The sequence below is a fragment of the Calidris pugnax genome, unplaced genomic scaffold (assembly GCF_001431845.1).
Source record: "Calidris pugnax isolate Ruff unplaced genomic scaffold, ASM143184v1 scaffold165, whole genome shotgun sequence".
In the NCBI taxonomy this organism is placed as follows: Eukaryota; Metazoa; Chordata; class Aves; order Charadriiformes; family Scolopacidae; genus Calidris; species Calidris pugnax.
The window spans coordinates 153,111-174,621 of NW_015090878.1; the positions used below are offsets into that span (position 1 = coordinate 153,111).

The 21,511-nt window shown below is 53.9% G+C and overlaps 1 protein-coding gene across 1 annotated transcript; it reads left to right on the forward strand.

The window, feature by feature from the left end:
- The first annotated feature begins 964 nt into the window (after nt 1-964).
- On the forward strand, nt 965-18,491 carry PPM1G (protein phosphatase, Mg2+/Mn2+ dependent 1G). Its single transcript, XM_014946396.1, has 10 exons — nt 965-1,250; nt 5,948-6,017; nt 10,223-10,308; nt 11,973-12,105; nt 13,390-13,859; nt 14,279-14,416; nt 15,203-15,437; nt 16,877-17,006; nt 17,321-17,423; nt 17,807-18,491. Exons 1-10 carry the CDS (start codon nt 1,131-1,133, stop codon nt 18,011-18,013), a joined length of 1,692 nt encoding a protein of 563 aa, XP_014801882.1. The 5' UTR covers nt 965-1,130; the 3' UTR covers nt 18,014-18,491.
- Nucleotides 18,492-21,511: the final 3,020 nt, after the last annotated feature.

Sequence of the window (21,511 nt, forward strand, 5' to 3'; positions counted from 1 at the left end):
CCGCGCGCCGGCCAATCAGAGACCAGGAGCGTGCCGTCAGCCTCCACGAACGCGCCGGTGGGCGGGGCTCGAAGGTACAGCGCGCGACAGAGGGCGCGCGCGCTGCGCGAAGGGCCGTGCAGCAGGACAAGGGGGCGGGGCCACTTAGCCCGGTGCGCTAGCCAATGAAAGCACGTAGAGGTGCCATCAGCCTCCGCTGATTGGTGGGTGGGCGGTGCTGAGTTTATATAAGGGTGGGGGTGCGCTGGGCCGGGGGGGGCGGCGTATCCGCTCCCGGCGGCTCTGGCTGTCCGCCGTGCGGCTGCACCGGACGGCGCGCGCGCGCGCGCTGCGCGAAGGGCCGTGCAGCAGGACAAGGGGGCGGGGCCACTTAGCCCGGTGCGCTAGCCAATGAAAGCACGTAGAGGTGCCATCAGCCTCCGCTGATTGGTGGGTGGGCGGTGCTGAGTTTATATAAGGGTGGGGGTGCGCTGGGCCGGGGGGGGCGGCGTATCCGCTCCCGGCGGCTCTGGCTGTCCGCCGTGCGGCTGCACCGGACCGACCAGTGAGCACGGCGCCGCCCGCCACCACGGGCAGGCGGTAGTACCGCCGGTCCCCAGTCCCCTGTTCTCAGTCCCTGATACACGATGAGTGTGCTCGAAGCGTAGCTGCCTGGGGCCGCCACCAGCTCCGTCTCTCTGGGGCGGCAGGGCCAGCTGGCCCGGGGGAACCCGCCGCACTGGGAGGAGGGGGGAGAAGGGCAGCGCCGGGACGGTCTCGAGCAGAGCTGACACGGGGACGAGGGGGCAGCGGCCGACCCCTGCGGGCTCGGGGCCGCCGGGCGGAGCACGCTCGCTGGCCCTGACGCCGCGCTAGCCGCCGCCCGTCTCTATGGTAGGCGCTTCCGGCTCCCGCGCTGCGGCCGCGCGGGCAGAGCGCCGTCCCACCGCGGCGACGCTCTAGCCTGCGCTTCCGGCCGCGCGACTTCCGCTCCGCGGCTCCTCGGTGGGAGGTTCCGCCGCCCTCGCCGCCTCGCCGGGCCGCTCCGGTCCCGCTCCGCGCCCAGCCGCTTCGCTGCCGCCGCTCCCGCCCCTCCGCCCAGCGCCGCCGCGCCGAGGGCCGGGTTCGCCGGCGGAGGCCGCCGCGGCGCCATGGGCGCCTACCTGTCGCAGCCCAACACGGTGAAGAGCTCGGGGGACGGGGCCGGGCTGGGGCCGCGCCCGCTCCACTTCGGCTTCAGCGCCATGCAGGGCTGGCGCGTCTCCATGGAGGTGAGCGGGGCACCGGGCGCGGGCTGCGAGCCCGGCGGGGCGGCTCCCTTCTCCCCCAGCCCTTTCCCGCTGCCCCGGGGAGCCCAGCGCGGGGCCGGGCGGGGCGGGCGGTCCCCGCCGAGGCCGCGGTGTCCCCGCCGTCGGAGCGGAAGGAGCCGCCTGCCCCAGTTGTGCTGTGGGCTGGCCGGTGTCCCGTAGGCCGCCGGCTGGCGCGGTGACCCGCCGGAGAGTTGCTCCCCGTCAAGGGGGCACGGCGGTTCCTCGTCGGGGGCTCTCCCGGCACGCGCAGCCCGGGGACCCCCGGCCGGGAGTGAGAGACCGGGATTCAAGAGTGGCGGAAACGACAGTGTAGTGCTTGGGATGAATGAAAGCAAATGAAGAATCCTCAGGCAAAATCCCCGCTTTTTTTTTCTAGGTAGAAATGAAGCGTTAGTCTCTTTCTGTTCTCTTTTTCCCTGTTCTTGGTTTTTTTTCTATACAAATTTTTTGGAGGAATTCTGATTGATGCCTGCAGTCTCCTCTAGCCAGGCCCGGCTTTACCATCCTATCAGCCAGACAAATGAATGGGGCAAATGAGATCATCAGATAAATACTTGGGTGCAGGAGCTGGGTGGGGGATTCTGTTGGAGCTGCTGTGTAAGGGCGATGTTGAGCTGCTGGGATTACTCTCCCTGTCCAGCAGCTACTTCTTTGCATTTATCACCCTCTGTGAGCACCATTAATGTGCAGGTTTATTTTTCCTTCTAGGCAGCCAGCAAAGAGGGTAAGTTAGGGAAGGGTTAATATTGGTCCCTTCAGCCCCCCCCCCAGGTACATCTTCTCTGAACAAGGTAGAGCAGCTTTCTCATTTGTAGCCCTTTGGCTAGTTTGGAGAGTGAGTCCCATTCAGACTGTCAGGAATTGATTTTCTTGCCAGTCTAGTTTGATAAGCCACACTCTCCGATACCGTACAGCAGCCTCAGTGGTGACAAAACAGCCACCAGGTGTTTCCTCCTTTCTGTGTGCATCGCAGCCTTGTGAAACTGTGGGCTCTTGCATCCAGGGTAGGAGAGGCAGGAGAATTATGCTTGTGCTCTTGAGATAAACTCGGAGTGTGTGAGTGCTTACTGTGACTGAGAGTGTCTCAGCTGGTCCACCCTGGTGACCTCTGGAGGGGTGAAATGGTGGCACAGACATTACTGGAACGTTGAGGCAATGTGCAGTATAATCTCTCAAGGCGATTAGCTCACAAGTCAGAGGCTGATTGCGGGCAGTGTTCTGGCATCCTTGGTGCACAGAGGCTTGAGGTGTTTTAAGGAGACGGACTTGGATGAGGGAGACCAGAGAGCTGACCCTGTTTGTAATGCTGGTGGGCTAACATAGCCCTCCCACAGGTGGGACAGTGGCTCATAATTTCATTTATTTGAGGTCTGTTCTTGCTGCTGTTGACCTTTATGGAAATTGGATGAGACCCAGAGCTTGCAGCTGTGTTTTCTGCATGAGCTTATCTCCCTGTTGGCAGAAGCAATGCTGAGGCCATTGGTGTGGACATGGTTTAGCTGCGTTATCAACAGAAATGAGAAGACAGCAGGGGTGCTTGTGTTACAAGTTGAGCCTGCTGCAAATTTCTTCTAAGTCTGTGATGGGAGAGAAAAATGTATTGTTTGGCACACAGCTGAGTAGAAGTTCTGCTGCGTTCCCCACTTGCATGAAGAAGTGGTGTTCCCTGGTGCTCGGTGTTGGGGCCTGTTCTCTTTAATATCATTATCAACAACCTGGAGGAAGGAATGGAGTGCACCCTCAGTAAGTTTGCAGAGGACACCAAGTTAGGTGGGAGTGTTGATCTGCTGCATCTGGACAGGCTGGATGGATGGGCTGAGGCCAGCAGTGTGAGGTTCAAAAAGGCCAAGTGCCAGGTCCTGCACTTGGGTCACACCAATCCCATGGACACTCCAGGCTGGGGGAAGAGTGGCTGGAGCTGCCCAGGGGGAAGAGGACCTGGAGGTGTTGGTCAACTGTCAGCTGAACATGAGCCAGCAGTGTGACCAGGTGGCCAAGAAAGCCATCAGCATCTTGGCCTGTATCAGGACCAGTGTGGCCAGCAGGACTGGGGCAGTGACCGTCCCCCTGTACTGGGCACTGGTGAGGCCCCACCTTGAGGGCTGGGTCCAGTTTTGGGCCCCTCATGACAGGAAAGACCTTGAGGTGGTGGAGCGTGTCCAGAGCAGGGCAATGAAGCTGGTGAGGGGGTTGGAGTACAAGTCTTGTGAGGAGAGGCTGAGGGAGCTGGGGGAGGTCAGCCTGGAGAAAAGCAGGCTGAGGGGAGACCTTACTCTCTACAACTCCCTGAAAAGAGGGTGTAGCCGGGGGGGTCGGTCTCTTCTCCCAAGTCACAGGCGATGGGACAAGAGGAAATGGCTTTATGTTGCGCCAGGGGAGGTTTAGGATGGATATTGGGGAAAATTTCTTACTCTAGAGGGTTGTGAAGCCTTTGGAAGAGGCTGCCCAGGGACATGGTGGAGTCTGTCCCTGGAAGTATTTCAAAGCTGGGCAGGCGTGGTGCTGAGGGGCATGGATTAGTGGTAACCTGTCAGTGCTGGGTTAATGGTTGGACTTGATCTTAAAGGTCTTTTCCAACCAAAATGATAGTATGATTCTCTTTTCGTGTATTCTGTTGCTATGTGTTCTTCTCTGTGTCTTGTCTTGTCTTCTTACCTTTTCTTTGTGTTGAATTGTAAGTATGATTCTCTTTTTGTGTATTCTGTTGCTATGTGTTCTTCTCTGTGTCTTGTCTTGTCTTCTTACCTTTTCTTTGTGTTGAATTGTACTTTTGCTGTTCTGCAAGGATTGGAGAAAGTTCTGAGCAAATGTTTAGGCTTAAGGCTTTAATTATGTGTTACATTAGTGAGGCCAGTCAGAGTGTGTACAAGTTGTCTGTTGCCTTTGACTTATGTTTCAGGAGCCCCCAAGTGAGATAGGTGTACAGGGCCCTGAAGAAGTACTATAATAAAAATCCATTCATAGTCCAGAAAGGCTGCATTGTGTATAAGGCAATGTTTTGGGCAAATGAGTGACTCAAAGGGTAAGGATACCAAAAAACAGTGTTAGGTACGATGAGCAAATAAGAAAAGAGAAGAAGCTGAAGATGACTTTGTGGTACAGAGGGGGTGCTCTGGGATCCAGTGGAAGGTGTAGGAGGTATTTTGGAGGAGGATGGTTGGGATCTCCAAGCTCTGGTGCTGTTCTGACTCTGTCTCCAAGACAAGACACCAACAGCCCCTGTGCAGCTTCATTTCATCTTAGGCTCAGAAAAAAGACCTTGCTTGGGTTGGTTCAAAATATGGAGATTTGTCAAATTCAGTTTTAACTCATTTTCCAATTTCAACCAACTTTAGTGTTTGATGTTTCAAGTGTACTGTTTCTCAGTAACCGCTGATGTGGCTGGGGGAGACCAAGAATGATGTCCCCTGGGAGGGGAAGGCGAGGCAGCAGAGAGGGGAGGGAGGGGATTGCTGGTATCCGGGCTGTGTGAGCTTTTGCTTGGTCTGAAGAGTGTGAGATCCTGGTTCCTCAGAGGACAATGGCTGCAGACGGCTCACCAGCCCCTTCTGCTGGCAGTACAGGGTGGTTTTGGTGGTCAGTCGGGGCTCTCTGGGCTGCTCTTGGTGTTGAAGGTGCCCAGGGCTGATGTGCAGCACTGGAGCCCAGCACAGGGCAAGCCCTCTCCTACCAGTGCATGGTGGCCATGCTGGTCTGCTCTCCCCGCTGCAGCCAGGACGAGCTGCGGTCACTGCTCTACCAACAGCATTTTGGCTGCCAATGTTGGGTTTCCTCCCCAGCAGCATTTGCTTTACTTGCTCTAATTAACTGCTGTTTAGTCACCTGGGATTTACCCCACTTACTTTGTTGTGGTTTTGCTGTCTCACTAGCTTCTGTAAATGCTCCAAAAAGTGAGCCTAAAAATGCTGATTTTTTGCTTATTTTTATTTTCATTCACTATCTCCAGTGAAGTCTTTGGTTACGTTTCCTACATTGTAATTCAGAGTCCTTTTTTTTCCATTTTGAACTAAGTTTGTAATTGGCCTGTTCAGGTATCGTTTTCATCACAGTGTCAGGAGTTTCATTGGACTAAGTGCTGCATAAACTTAGAACCTCTCTTTTTCTGTCTTTGATAGAAATTGCAGGGGAATAGAGTTCTGTTCTCATAAGACTGTGGGTTTCCAGAGAGCAAAGAGCTCTTATTCAAGGAGTCCTACAGTAAAAAAGTAGAAGAGCTCAGCAGTTGCTTGGCTGTGCAGCAAACATGGCTCTGGCTGTATATAGAAGTTCTGGGTGATGGCTGGCAATATGGACACATCCAGATCTTTGAGCCGGCTGTCTTGGAGTAAGCATGATGTTTGGGGCAGCTGTAGCATATTTAACTTTAAGGTGATGAACTTGAACCACAGCAAAGAGACTAGAACACGTTTTTTAAAATATCACACGATTGTTCTTGAACTAAAGTGTGTGGGGTGCGATCAAGCTGTGAGTCAGTAGGACTGGGCTTTGACTTTAAGGGATGTTAGATTAGCTGGGGGGGAGGAGATGTTCAGAGAAGGACTCAGCCCATCCACCAGTTCTCGGCTTTGCATTGGAGGAGCCAAGTTGGGTTTGGCCCTGTCCTTTTCTCCTATTTCTTTGCAATCCATGTCATTCCAGACTTCTGCTCTCTCTTTCAGGACGCGCACAACTGCATACCCGAGCTGGACAGTGAAACAGCCATGTTCTCAGTCTACGATGGACACGGAGGTAACACATCCACCATTCTCTCCCGAGTCCTTGCGTGGCCCCTCTGGGTTGCTCAGTGGCTGTTTGGGCAAGCATCTGCCATTAGAAACCCTACTGCTTGGGAAGCATTTTCTTTGATACATATCATTGATTAAGGTTCTGAAATTTTATTAAAATTTAGGTTTCTAGAAGGAAGGTCATGGGTTGATACAAAATCAAAATGACATTTGCATTCCATCTTCTAGAACTTTGAAGAATGCCTGTTTTTTTGGTGGGCGAGCTGGACAGGATAGTCACTGAGGAGCTGCAGTAAGAAAAGCTGCATGAGATGGGACCAAAGGTCTGACTCCAGTCAGCATGTTCTGGTGGTTGCCAGCACTGGTTGCTCAGGGAAGGAGTGGAGAAAACAGAAGAGGCAGATCCATTCATATGTGTCTAAATACCTTTGAGTGGGATCTACTTTCAGCCTTGTGAGGATGAGACAGGATGGGACTCTGTATGTACATGTGCTGGGAAAGATTTGATCTGGGAACCTGTATCTCTGGAGGCCTTTTCCTTGCCTGAGTTTTGCCCTGAGGCTGCTGCTTGTTCTTGTCTTCACATGTCAGATCTCTTTGGAGACAGAGAAATTGTACAGCAGTGAGATTCCAGCTGGGTCCCAGGTACTCTGGAGCCAGCCCTGCCTGAAATGCTGGGGTAGACCGATCATCGGAATGTCACTCCTGCTGTTAAAGCTGAATCAGATGTAGGTTTTGGCAGTGGCATCTAGAAATGTGCTGAGACCTGGCCTTTTCCATGTCCACTTCCACCTTTCTGCGTGGTCTTTCAGACATCCTGGAAACTCCACTTGCTTTTCATAAACAAAAGCCATCCCTTCTTATAATTTTGTGGGAACATAAAAGTACAGTCCCTGGAGGATCCTTCAGATATTTTCTTTTTCACTTAATTCAATACTACACGTTATGTATTTTACTTCAGCCTCCCGAAGACCTTCACACTATTGCATCTGTGTTGGTTCATGCAGGAAACGCAGCTGAGGCTGTGGCGTTGCTTAGCTGGATGCTGCCCCTCCAGAAAACATTAATAAAATGATTCATGGAGAGTTTCATAGTAGTTCCACACTGGACACGAGGGAAATGTCAGTGGGTCTGCGGTGCCAGCAGCTAGGCCTGAGGTCTGTGTGCTGGCCAAAAGCTGCCTCCTGGGTACCAGAGGGACGCACACCTACTGGACCTGAGGGCTCCCAAGGAGAACCTTGCTTTTCTAGATGTTCAGTCTGCAGCAGAAATGTCTGTTGGGACATCTGTGCTGGAGCCACACAGCAAGTGGCAAGGGTTTCTTGTCTTCTGTGGCACCTGCAGATTCTCTTGGAGTAATTTCTCTTTGGGCAGCCACAGCCAGGTGCACTGGAGATTTCCAGGTCACTATTTAATCTCAGTGTGCCTGTTCCAAAGAAATGGCTTGTTTAACTGCCAGATCTTTCCATATTGGGGGCTGTCTTCCTGTTCCTGTGGTGACAGAACGAGATCCTTCTCTATGGCAGTGCTGGGGATGGCATCTTCCCATGGGCCATGCCCTGCCTCTCGCTGGGGGGGCGCCGGGGCTGCAAAGTTCTCAGTGGCTTTATGAGATCAAGCTGCTCGTTGCTGTGATGAAAATCCCTTGTCCCTCACTGTGGCAGGAGGAGTGTGATGTTGGGTCATCCTTTCCGTCTGGTGGGTGATCGGGTGTCCACATTGGTATTATTAGACCCACCAGCTGCTTCCAGAGGGCACAGAGCCGCTGTCTCATCCACAGACCCCGTGGGCAGGGACAGAGCCAGCCATTGCTCCCTTCTCCCCCTCTGCTCTCAGCAGGTGGCTGTGGCCAGGGCCATTCTGCCACAGCAGTCACCGGTACAAGCGATGGAGGCTTCTACCCACCCTGTTCCTGCTCAGTGCCTTGGGGAAGTCTCTGAAGAGCCATGGTGCAGCATGGAGATGACCCTCTCGTGTCCCTGCCATGCACTGGACAGTGCCTCAGAGAGTGTCAAAATGAGAGGGGAGAGGCGTCAGCGCTATGCTGCTGCTCCAGATGGGGCCGGCAGAAGTGACTGCAAGTTGGAGGAGAAGCTGGAGGAGATGGCAGCTGCCCCTGCAGTGACTGGTGGCTGTGTTGGCAGTCCACTGGGTTTGTTCATGATTTGGGATGAGAGATTCCTGCAGTTTTCCTAGTTTTTCTCCTCCTCGTGCTGCTGAGGCACATTCAAGGCACCACCTTGCTTGATGGTAGAGCCTTTATGTGGGAGTGTGTCATTGCACTTTAAGCGAAGTGGTCATTTATATACCTATGTGTATATGTAAGCTATATATAATATAAAAGTTATATACCTGACCTAAATCTGTTACATCAGCATACTTAGTTTTATCGGGCAAAATCATAGTATCCTTAAGAGCAGATGTTGAGTTGGATTGGCGAAATCTGCTCCCATAAGCCCGTGTCAATGGTCAGTAATTGTCAGACCTCTTCATCTGAGATCCTCTAAGGGCCAGTCAGTCTTCTGTGTCTGTGATTGTCAGGTCACCTTGGTATTCCCTTCCTAGTTCTCATTAAAAAGCTGGGATCACTCCTATTCCTTACATCACTTATTTTTGTGGGTTTTTTTCTCTCCCCTCTTCCCCCAACTCTGCATTTTTGAGAGCGTGGTCAGGGTAGAGTTCTGTCTCTTTGTTGTGTGGAGCCGCAGTATTGAACTTTTTGCAGCACTCTTTTAACAGGAGCCATTTTGCAAAGGTTTCTGTTCTTTGTCAATGGCCACTTGATCCTTTCTCTGCGGACAGGGTTGAAAAGTCCCTTGTCTGCTGTTTCTTTCTTTCTCTCAAATCTCACCACCTTTTCGTTTCCCACTATGTTCCCCGTGCCTTTCCCGTTGCTCAGCTGATGGATACATGCTTCCCACCCTTCTCACGCTTTCCCCCGATCCCCCTCTCCTGGGCAGAGCTCTGCTGCTGTGTGTGTTACTGCTTGTTGTGCCCAGATTCCCCCACAGCCTCCGCTCGGCTGAGGATCAGGACGTGCCAGCTGGGTGGCTGCTATGGCTCCGTAGCTGGGAGGATGGAGCATACCAGGCTCTCTTGCCTTCACCGATAGCCACAGGAATGATGGCAGTGTGTGGAGAGGCTCCCCAGCACGATGCTCAGCCCACTCATACTCCTCCTTCACCCTGTGATAGAGAATGGCTCATCCAGCAGTCACCTGCGCCCCCCCCCGCTCCCCTCTCTGCTGCTCTTCTCTGCCTGACATTTACTTTGTTTCTCAATTTCTAGCTCTAATTTTTCTTTCTGATGACCTGTGAGCCAGGTCCCTATGAGAGGTTCTTTGCCTCTCATATAAATCTCTGAATTACTAGGTTGATCTCTCACAAGTCGCACTGTTCTTTCTGGTCCCCCTTACCAAGATGAACTCCAGAAATTCACAGTCATTCGCTGTTTAATCTTCTTCCTCTCTTAATAGCACCTTCATGGCATAAAAAATATTTCCTGTGCTCTGTTGCATACTTGTATTAATTACTGAGCTGCTGGAGTGTTTCCAGCTTTTAAAAACTGTTCAGCTGCTGCAGGAGCGGGCACTTGGTGTGTGTTGTTGGCTGTCGGTCCCAGTTATCCCTCTGCCCCAGCAGCCTGGTGTTCTGGCCACCCTTCGCTTCTGCTGGGCACACACACACACCTTCCCTACCCAGAACAGGACCCCTGTTGCTCTGAAGGCCTTGTCTCAGGGCCTTTAATTGGTTGGGAACACATGCTAGAATACACAACACTCTTTGTGCTGCTCGTCAGGTGTCAGTAACACTCTGAGGAAGAGCTTACACTGACCAAAATCTTCCCTTTTCCTTGCTTGTCATTTGTACCCACACTTCCGTGTGAAGGCAAAGCTTCCTAGCTAGGATGGGCCCAAACGGCTGACCTAAGGGGCCAAAATGGGCCTGAGCTCCCTTTCAGGAAGCCGATGTGGGAACCTTTCAGGAACCTGATGGGTAAGAGCTCCGTGAGGTTTGCCAGGGGTTGTCAGCAGATCCTGCTGTTGTGGAGAGGCAGCTGGCTGGGAGGTGGGGATCCCCAGTGTCCATCCCTGCCCGACTTCTCCCTGCCTGGGGTAGTTCTGGTGGGTGCCGCAGGAACTCGGCTGTTGAGAGCACATGTTGCTGCTGGGAGGACCAGCCTCTTTAAAGGGTTTCTGCTCTCTTTCAGGAGAAGAAGTTGCCCTGTATTGTGCCAAGTATCTCCCTGAGATAATCAAAGACCAGAAGGCCTACAAGGAAGGCAAATTGCAAAAGGTAAGAGTCAAACAAGTAGTCACCGAGGCAGCGGAAAGCCCTTATTTAGGGCTTTGGGTACCAAATACTTACATGCAGGATCCCGTCCCTCCAAGGTCGATCTACTGTGTCTTTCATTTTAATTTCCCTTCCTTGTTTCTAGGAGTGTACACCAGGCATTGATTGTATTTTCGAAGATAATGACTCTATTTTCCAGCTTTTTTTTTTTTTTTTAATTTTCAGACCCATTCCAGTCAAAGGTGTGGGCTGGTTCTTTGGGTTGTTTTGGTGGGTGGTTTTCTGAGGGACAGGGGTAGCTTCTGTCAGAGGTGGGAGGTTGGTTCCACCAAGCAATCCTCCTGTTGTAACCCCACCTCGCAGTGCTAGTGCCTGGTATGACACAGGGGGGCCCAGGCGTTGGTGCTGGGGGTCCGTAGCAGCGTGGGTGAGGGGGAAGCAGTCCCTCCACAGCTTCCATGAGCAGCTAGATGAGGAGAGCCTGCAAAGCAAACTTCAGTCAGTTTTTGGCTCTTGCTCTAGGCTGAAACACCCAAGTTTGTGGCTTTGCTGAGCCCACGCTGGCTGTGCTCACTGCCAGCCATCAGTCTGTCTGCTGAGCCAGCCCCACAATGGCTCTGAATGCCATCGTGTCCCCAGCCCCATGGGGTCCAGTAAAGCTTTGACTGGGTGTCCCCTAGATCCCCCTGGAGATGCTGTGGCAGCCTGGGCTGGGCGAGCACAGTGAGGTGCAGGGAGAACTGGCTGCGTGGCCGGGCCCAGAGTGGGGAGATCAGTGACACAACGTCCAGTTGGAGGCCAGTAACGACCAGTGCACCCCAGGGTTCTATACTGGGTCCGGTCTCATTTAACACCTTCATTAATGATGTGGAGGATGGGGCAGAGTGTACCCTCAGCACGTCTGCAGGTGACACCGAGCTGTGGGGGGTGGCTGTACCCCAGAGGGTCAAGCTGCTTCATCCTGCAGAGGGGTCTGGATGGGCTGGAGAAATGGGGTGACACGGACCTCCTGGAGTTCAGCAAAGTCCTGCCCCTGGGGAGGAGTAGCCCCGCAGCACCAGTACCTGCTGGGGGGCACCCAGTTGGAGAGCAGCTCAGCAGAAAATGTCCTGGGGGACACCCCACTGACCACGAACCAGCAATGGGCCCAAGATGCTGAAGCTGTTGGAGTATCCTTCCCATGGGGAAAGGCTGAGGGAGCTGGGGCTGCTCACCCTGGAGCAGAGAAGGCTCAAAGGGACTGAGTCCACGTGCATAAACACCCACAGAGAGGGTGCCAGGAGGACAGAGCCAGGCTCTTCCAGTGGTGCCCAGTGCCAGGACCAAAATGGCACAAACTGGACCACAGGAGGTTCCCTCTGAACATGAGGAAACGCTTTTCCAGTGTGAGGGTGACACAGGCACAGGTTTCCCAGAGAGGTGATGGAGCCTCCATCCTTGGAGCTGTTCAAGAGCTGTCTGGACATGGTTCTGGGCACCTGGGTCTGGGTGTCCCTGCTGGAGTAGGGGGTTGGATCAGTCGGACCCCAGAGGTCCTGCCAGCCTCAGCCATTCTGTCATTCTGCTTGGTGTGCTTTCTGGAAGAGACTTGGCTGCACGGCATGACAGGCAGCATCCTGTAAGGAAGATGAAACTGTGCATGCTCTCATGTCTGTGTTCATATGTAGGCCCTGGAAGATGCTTTCTTAGCCATAGATGCCAAGCTCACCACTGAGGAGGTGATTAAAGAGCTCTCTCAGATGGCTGGGCGACCCCAAGATGATGAAGATGAGAAGGAGAAGGTTGCTGATGAAGATGATGGTAAGTCAGATACCACTGAATAGACAAGACTGCAGCTCCAGGGCAGGGGCTGAGAGCAGTTGGGCCAGGTCTGCTTTAACAGACTTTCTGACCAAACTTCTCAGTTAAATTTCAGCTGGAAGAGTTCCACTTCTCAGCACTGCTTACTGCTTTGGATTGGTGCTGGGGGAATTTATTTGGTGGGTGAATAACAAACCAGTCTGTCAGTTTTCCGTAGGACCTCCTCTGTGGGGTGCAGAGTTCTAGGATGTGTCAGGAACCTCTGGGCTGGGACGTGGGCTGAGTTGTGAGGTGAAACAGTGTGATGTCACCTACTGAGCTCTCCCAGGCTGGTGGCAAACACAGATAGGATTGAAGAAGATTCCGATCTCTTCAGCAATTTTTTTTTTTCTCCCAAAGAAGCAGGTGTGCTTTTCCACCAGCAACTAGTTGCCAGGCCACAAATCCTGGGGTAGAATCCTGTGCTGCTCTTGGCTGGATACCTTGCGACTGGCCTTGAGGCAGATGTAAAGCAGTACCGTCATCTCAAGTGCTGTATGTTGGTCTGAAAATGCTGGATTTGTTGGCCCTCACCCTCCAGCTGACAGGGATAAAGTGGTTTAGAGGGTGGATGGGTTTTTCTCCTTTTTGTCCTGTACTTTCAGGAGTATTTAGGATATGGTTATTTCTCTTCCTTTTCGGATTAATTAGCAAAGAAAATAGTGACCAAGGAGATGTCAATAGAGAAACAGTGGTCATTGGCTCATAGTTTGGGCAAAGTCACCCTGTTTTATGTCCACTGTCCCACTTGGGAGAGTGACACCTCAAGCCAAGCCGTTGTGTTTGTGAGTGTCCAGACTGCAGCTGGTTGGGGTCCCCTGGGTGCTTGAGGCCCATGGATCAACTGCAGTAACAAAAGCTGCTTCTTCCCAGTTGCACTATTAATGAACAAGCCTGCACACGGGAGCAGTCTGTCTGCTTCCCCCGCGGCTCCAGGGGAAGCACAAAGCTTTTTACCCTCCGACCGTACAGCTCTGTGGATGCTCTGTGCTGCCCGCGAGCCGCCCGCAGGAGCAGCAGGGTGGCTGGCAGGCTGCAGCCTCGGCTGCAGTTGGGAGCCATTCCCCTGCCCTTTGCACCGTCCCTGGAGCTGTGGGACAGCACAGGTCTGGCTGCGTCGGTGTCCCCGGTGACCAGCGCTGCTGGAACCTGTCTGCAGTAGCAACCTTCAGCTGCTGCTGCAGTGATGTACCCTCCTTTCTGACCCTCTTTGTCCTCACCCCCCCCTCCCCTTTCCGTTTTTAGTGGATAACGAGGAAGCTGCTCTTCTGCACGAAGAAGCCACAATGACCATCGAGGAGCTCCTCACACGTTATGGACAAAACTGCACCAAGAACCTCAAAAACAAGTCTTTAGCTCCGGCTGGGGAGAACGCTGCAGAGGGGACAGGCAAGCAGCATGATGGGGAGTCAAATATGAATGGAGAGGCTGACGCAGGGGAGCTTACCGACCACAAGGAGAGGAAGAATGGGAAGCCAGATGAAGAAATCACGGGTATTTCCTCCACCTCAGACAAAGCCAGCGCTGGAGGCAACAGTCCTGCTCTGCAGAAGCCTGAACTAGGCAAAGGTGACGAGGCCGTCACCTCTTCTACTGGGGAGGCCGGGCCCTCCTGCTCCTCTACGGGAAAGCCCCAGCGCACAACCAAATCCAAATTTTTTGAGGACAGTGAGGATGAGTCAGATGAGGTTGAGGAAGAGGAGGAAGACAGTGAGGTAGGAAACAGCACCGGGGCAGAGTGGCCTTCTGGCTGGGCAGAACGTGTTGCTTACTGTGGTTCTTGAGCTACGAGCCTCTGGCTCATCCTAGGTGTGTCCTGGGAGTAGGTTTTTCAGGCTGATACTTTGAGACCATCTCATGGGAGTGTTGGGGATTGTGTAGATAACCCTGAAGGAAACATACCCTCATCTGTGCAGCGGCCATAATGGACAGCCCCCAGTCCTACTGCATGCGCCATCCCTCCATTCGCTGCGGTAGCTGAAACCGGCTGCTCTGACTGTAGGCATCAGGTGTGGGGGAAACCTGCCCTGGGGCCACCATGTCATCTCTCCCCAGGATGGAGGGACCAGCTGTCTGGGGAGGGCACTGCGAGTGGCCTGTGATGACTCCTGGTGGTATCTCTCCTTTCTTGCAGGAATGCAGTGAAGATGAGGATGGTTACAGCAGTGAAGAAGCAGAGAATGAAGATGATGAAGATGACACTGAAGAAGCAGAGGAGGATGAGGATGAAGAGGAGGAGATGTTGTTACCAGGCATGGAGGGGAAAGAGGAGGTGCACACCCTGTTCTTGTGTTCTGCAGTGTAGTGTGGAGCCAAGGGGGGCTCAGCAAGGAGTTATTTCTGCTCAGAGGGGGATAAAACAACCCTTTTGTTCTCCTGAGGCTGAACACAGCTGCCAGCAGCCTGACTTCATGGAGAAGACTGAGGGGCAGGGCATGAGTCTGGGCAGCAGGTTGAGATTGGAAGAGGTTGGCATCCCTGCTGGGTTTGCTGGGCATAAAAACAGAGGTGGGGTTGACATGGAACGAGAGTATGGGACAGCAGCAGGACCGCTCTGCGGGCACTGCGGCTCCTGGGCAGAGCATCATTCTTTGCCAGGCCAAGGCTGGGGCTCCTCAGCCCGTGGCAGTGCTGGCAGATGGGCCAGGGACCCGGGATGTCAGGAAAAGGGAATTACAGCTTCCAAGGTGCCAACCTTCTCTCTTTAGTGACATCTCCTGGCTTCTGCTTAAGCTGGGTTGCAGTTGGAAGCAACACATTAGAGCTGAGGGTGTAGCAGAACACATTGAACCCTGGAGAATCCTGAGCCACCGATGCTCTGTGAGGCTGAAATGAGGTTCTACTTGACCCTGCCTCTCGATGAACACGCTCCTGCTGTGTCTCATGCTTCCCTCAGGCTTTTCTCCAGTGTTCCATGAGTGCTCATGGGAGAAAGGGGTGAGATGCCTCACCTCAGGGTTTGGGACGCTGCCGGTGCTCATGGCTAGTGCTTGTTCCCTTACGGATCTGATATGGAGCAGGAGAAAGGAGTCTCAGCAAAATCCTTTGTCTCTTGCAGCCTGGCTCTGACAGTGGGACAACCGCTGTCGTGGCACTCATCCGGGGCAAGCAGCTGATTGTGGCCAACGCTGGAGACTCGCGCTGTGTGGTCTCGGAAGGTGGCAAAGCTGTCGACATGTCGTATGACCACAAGCCAGAGGATGAGGTGGAGCTGGCCAGGATAAAGAATGCAGGCGGCAAGGTCACCATGGACGGGAGAGTGAACGGCGGCCTCAACCTCTCCAGGGCAATCGGTGAGTGAGGCAGGGGGGATGCTGCTGTGATGTCCCTGCTCCCAGCACTTGCCAGCCGCTAAGCTTGAGGAACAGTTTTTAAATGTATGATGAGTAGAACCTATTCAATAGTTGATGTGGTGGGATTCTAGTCTAGGTAGAGAAAAGGGCCATTAAACTGGCAGACGTCAGTGGAAAGCAACACCGAGCAGCCACCAGGGTCCAGCGCAGGACTGTGTGTGAACACAGAGCTGTTGTGCCAGCAGCTGGGCTGTCAGAAACCACCTCATACAAACTGACTCAAAACCAGAGTGTTGGCTTTTGAACAGGATTTTTTCCTGTTAGGAGGCTGTTGGAGGACCTTGGTGTGTTGCTTCCTGGGAATCTAACTTTATACCAGTGTGAGCTCATTTGTTCCTGACCCAGCCTTGCCTTTTAATTGCACAGAGTCCATCCTCCTCGCTGCAGTGCTGCAGACAGCACCTGACTGCCACTGTACTACTCTTGCTAATTGGAGTAATTAATGGCTCAGGAGACTGGGCATGTCTGTTAGCGGCCAAACGAGGTCTTGGCCCAGTCAATGGCTACAGTCTGAGCAGAATAGATGCTGGGAGGCATTAAGGAAGGGGTAGTGAATAGCACTGAGAACATTCTGGGGAATCCTCAGAGAAGGGAAGTAAGTGTCAGCAGTGAAGGGTGTGAGTGGAGAGTACTTGTGCAGAAAGACCAAACCCATTGAAATTACTATCCTAGGGTAAAGAGATAAAAACACATTTAGGATGGAAACTAGGAGTCTCTTCATCTAGGGAGACGCTGGCATTTCCACCTATTATTTTGCGGTGGCCCCAGAGGTCCCTTCCTAGGATGTAATTCCAGATAATCCTGCTAGTCAGAGCTGAGGATGGGTTTTCTCAGGTGAACTTTGGCTGCGGAGGGTTTGGGAAGACCTGAACCCAGCAGTGTGATGCAGGAACCGAATTGAAATATCTGGCCCTGGACAGCCTGAGCTTCTGGAAAATGAGCACCTAGTGTTATAGCAGAGCCAAGCTGGTGCTGGGTGAGCTGCAAATCCTGCTCCGAGACACAGGATTGCTTATCTCACAAGCAGAGCTGCAGGGTCTCAGCCGATGCTGTAGGGTGCCACGTGCTGTTGGCCTGGTGTTGCCCCAGGAACTGCAGAAGTGGCACTTGGTTTGGGGTGAAGAGAGGCTGAACTGGCAAAGGCATCTCTTTCTTGTTGTTTGGTGACAGCGTGTTGGGCTCACCAAGGCTGATGCCTTGGACACGTGGCAGATTTCTGTGTCAGATGTGCTCACAGCCTGATCTGCTCTGGTTGTGGGAGCTCTGGCTCCAATTTTGCCGGGGTTGTCCTTTGGCGAGGCGGTGTTTCTTGCTGCTTAGGGGTAGGCAGCACCGCCAGGGCCAGCCACAGCAACAGCCAATCCTCCTCCCTGCTACAGGTGATCACTTCTACAAGCGGAACAAGAATCTGCCTCCAGAAGAACAGATGATCTCTGCCTTGCCTGACATCAAAGTGCTGACAATAAACGACGACCACGACTTCATGGTCATTGCCTGCGATGGAATCTGGTGAGTGGTGAGGGAGCATTGTGCCTCTTGGGCATCACTGCTCTGGTCTTTCTCTGGGGATGGCCTCGGGAAAGGCCAGAGGCCCTGGCTGCTAATCAGCCTTTCTTTCCCTACATCCTCAGAGAGGTGAGTTGGGACCCCGAGGACTTGTTCTCAGTGGGAGGGACATGACAGTGAGCTGAGCTCTAAACCCTTCTGTTCCTCACTGCCTGCAGCTTTGTTCACATTGGCACCCTGCTGTGGGGGGCTTTCTGGGGACACTGTGGCATCACTGGCCCCTTGGCTGGCCTTTCTGACCTCTCCACTCTCTGCAGGAATGTGATGAGCAGTCAGGAAGTGGTGGATTTCATCCAGTCCAAGATCACCCAAAAGGATGAGAATGGAGTCCTGAGGCCGCTTTCCTCCATTGTAGAAGAGGTAAGGTCCAGGGCTCCCTCAGCCCTTCAGCCCGCAGAGTTCCTGCACCCCAGCTCAGTGCCCGGCTCTCCCCTCCCTCCCCGTCACACTGGTTTGCTCAGGGCTCAGTGTGTCTGGCAGCACATGGGCTGCAAACGCTGCCTGGAACAGGAGCAGAGACACCTCTGAGCTGGGACCCAGTTCCTCTGGCACCCTCACCAGTGGTTCTGACCTCTAGGGTTCCCTCAAGCCAAAGGAGTTTCTGCTTTCAGAAAACCAGGGCTGCTGAGGCTGTTTCCGTCCCGTGTCTGGTTGCTCTCGGCTGCTCGAACGGGCCCAGTGCCTCGGGTTGTACAAAGTGCGGTGTCTGTGTCCTCTGCTGACCCTCTCCTGTCCCTCCTCAGCTGCTGGATCAGTGCTTGGCTCCAGACACCTCAGGGGATGGCACTGGCTGCGATAACATGACCTGCATCATTATCAGCTTCAAACCCCGTAACACACACCCGCCGGCGGACAGCGGGAAGCGGAAACTGGAGGAGGCGGCAGCGCCGGCACCAGCGGAAGAGAACGGCGGCGACAACAACAACAAGAAGAAGGCCAAGCTGGAATAACGAGCCCCACGCAGGGACTTTGCTGTGCACTCACCAGACTCTCGTTTCTTAAACATGCTGAACTCAAGACTCCAAAGTCTTGTCCTTTTTTTAGCCTTAGCAGAGGCCTTGTTTGTCCGTGTCCTGGTCGGGGGGTGGGGGGTAGCGAGGGCATGTCGCGCTGTTCATCTGTAACCATTCCAAAGAGGGAGCCCAGGGCAGAGCCTCCGCGCGGGACCCTGCGAGCACAGAGCCCCCTGGTTAGGAGGAGGATGTCCCCCCATCGTCTCCATGTGGTTGTTGCCATTTCCGTGCCTGTGAATTTCTGTTTGGAGGGAAGAACTTTTTCACTGTTGAGGTTTTTTTAATCTGCACCCGATTATTTAAGGCCCTTTGTTTTTATTTGTGAAACAATCTGGCTGTGGTGCTGCTGCCACACCTCATCCTGTTGTACACTTTCAATCAATACTTTTTTCAAACTAAAAGGCCAGAAAACGTAGCTGTGCTTTTGGTCTTTGGTTCTTGGCTGGAGGTGGGGGGTGAGGAAGGTGGGTTGGGGAGGAGAATGTCTGTCCCCGGTGTCTCAGGGCACTGTGGGGATGCGTCTGCAGCTCCATTCTGCTGTGTGGTTGCAGAGCCCTGGCCCCTGCAGCCTCTCCATTACCCTGGGGTGGCCCAGCCAAGGACAGTCTGTGACAGGAGACATGTCGTCTCTGGGGAGAGTTTGTGTCTGTGAAGGGCCAGGGGTGCCAGTCACCCCACTGGGGTAACTTTCCTGCTGCACCCCATCCAGCCGCCTGCTTTCTTCAAGGTGTGACCGACCAGAGGAAGCAGAGATGAGGTCACCTGGCAGAACCCCCTCTGCTCTGGGGTCCCTGTGTCACAGGGGAGAGCCCTTTGCACTGCAGGTCTCCCCTTTTCGAAGACGAACGCCACCCCTCTGGTCCTGGGCTGTTGTCTGAGCCTCTCTGTTTCAGTCAGCCCCCCCAGTCTAGATGGGCACATCTCATGTCATCTTCAAGCCCCTTCCCTGGTGGCCCTGAGCTTGAGCCCCCCTGTCCAGCATCTCTCCAGTGAGACTGTCCAGGCTGGGCTCCCACCTCCCTGCTTGGGACTGGCAGTTCAGGACCACGAACACGCAGCTGCTGCAGCCGGAATTGCTGCTCGGGCCATTCCTGTGCTCAGAGACTCTGGACGAGCTGATGCGTTCCCCTGCATCGGTGCTGGCTGAGTAAAGCACTAGAGGAGAGGAGTTTTTTATTTGCAAACGTGGATTTCTTCTCAGGACATCTTTCATTTGCTGCCAGATGGGTTTGCCTCAGGATCACACTGGCAAAGGGGCAACTCGGTACCTGATGTTTCCTCCCTGCCATGAACGTGCTGGCCCGGCTGCCTCCCAGCTTTGAAGAAACAAACTGAATTGTCACCAGAATGAGCAGAATTATTTTCTGCAGTCCTAAAAGCATTTGTTATTTCTGAAGCCTCTCCAGTTCCTCTGTGTCCTTTTTGGAGCGGGGATGGTAGTGACACTGTAGAGCCTTGTGCAGAAGAGTAAATCCAGTCCCGGACGGAGCACCTGGAGCTGCAGGGCCCTGCGAGGCTGAGCTTGGTGGAGTTAAAAACTGCTTGAGTTGCCTGTGCCCGCTGTCTTGTGCCTGCTGCTGGGCATCAGTCTCCAGAAGGTTTAGTTTTAAATTTTCTTCCTGGTCATTAAAGAAATTTTCCGATACAGGACTTGGCACCAGTCTCTGTGGATCCCCCTGGAATGGCTCTGGTTAGTGGTGACCTCACCTTAGTAATTTGTACGGAGAGGTAACTGGTTTTAGAAAATACATCGTGTTTTGTCATGCTAATTTTTAATCAAAATGCTTTGTGGTGTGTCATGTGCCGTATCAAAGGCCCTTGTATCTAATTATTTTCATTAACCCAGTGAAGCTGTTGAAAGGATGGAATCGGGAGTTTTCTGAGGCCACCCAGCGGGGTCTGAGGCAGCAGCTTGTCGCTGTGATGGAGCCAGAGGAGCCGAGGACCCCAGGGCTGGGGATGGTCCTGGTCACCTTTTCTGAGCCAGCAGAGTGTAAAAAGTCACAGTAACGGATCACCACAAAGTGATCTTTTCCCGGCATTTTCCCAGGTGCGTGGACTCTTTCTGTTGTGCATGGGGGGGCTTGGGGGACAGGGAGGTACCAGCAAAGGGAGGGACACGCACCTCGGGGCGAGCTCCCCAGCAAACGCCATGCTGGACTTGCTGGTGAGCAGAAGAGCTTGAGAGCCAGGGTTTGGTGTGGCCCGGGACAGATCCTGGAGACATCAGATGTCTGAGAGCTGGTTACTGAAGGGTCTAGGATGCCCAGGCTGTTGGTGAAGCGAGAAGCTCGGCTGGAGGCACAAAAACACAGAAGCAGGAGGAGTAATTTGATTAATAACCTGACCCAGCTACTCCCAGGCCTGTCAGAAGAGAAGCACCAGCCCCTCTAAGGCCAGTGTCCAAAAATCCAGAAGGACAGAGAGGTACAGGAGCTGGAGACGGGCTCAAATCAGAGACCTCTTCCTGGGCCCTCCAGGGCTATTCCAGGAGAACCATGAGCCCCACAATCCAGGCATGAAACCCATCATCTGCCTCATTGGGAGCTCTCTGGATCACCTTGTGAGTACAGAAGGGTGGCTGCCCGGGGGTGGGATGCAGGGAAAGAGCATATGGGGATAGCACAGGATTTATTATGGGTTGTTTAGGGGAAGACCAAAGGTGGGAAAAGGGAAGAACTTAGATTTGAGGAGGGAAAAGTGTGGGAAATAGAGGGATAAGAGAATAAGAAAGTCTTTGTGTAAGCAGGGACTGCTCAGCATAGGCCATGCCCTGTGCCTGACCCCCACAGTCTCTCCGGACACCTTATTGAATGCCACCTTCAACCACTTACTTTCCTTTGTGTGAGTGTGGGGCGGGCAGCGTCTGTGGCGGCAGCAAGGGACACGTGTGTGAGCACCAGCAAAGAGCAGCCACACCAGCACTGGGCAGTCAGTGCTGGGGCCTGGGAGTAGTGGAATTGGGGGCAGGGGAATACGTGTCTCTGGCTGGGCTGCAGGACGGATCCCTGGTGGGGCTCAGGACCCACAACCTCAACCTACTTGGCCCCAGAAGCTTGGGAGCAGAGGCAGCTGCCCCCACCCCAATGCCACAGCCTGTCTAGGGCATTCCTCAGGGGCAGCCTGGTTGCCCACAGACAGGGCAGGCGGCCACAATGACCCCCTGGGCATGGAGGGACCAGGTTGGCCACCACCGCCTTGTCCACATCCACACGTAGAAATGGACACCCTGCAGCTCGTGCCAGCATCCCATGGGGTGTGGAGGGAAGACGATGCAGGACATGGAGCACTGCATCTTCAGTGGCAGCCATGGGCTACCCCGCACCCCAGCAGGACCCACGTGTGTTGCACATGGCACCGGGGCTGGGCCCCTGCCCCAATTGCTGGGCTTGCTCGTGCTGGCTGAGGGTCTGCAGCATCCCCCCCTCCCTGTGC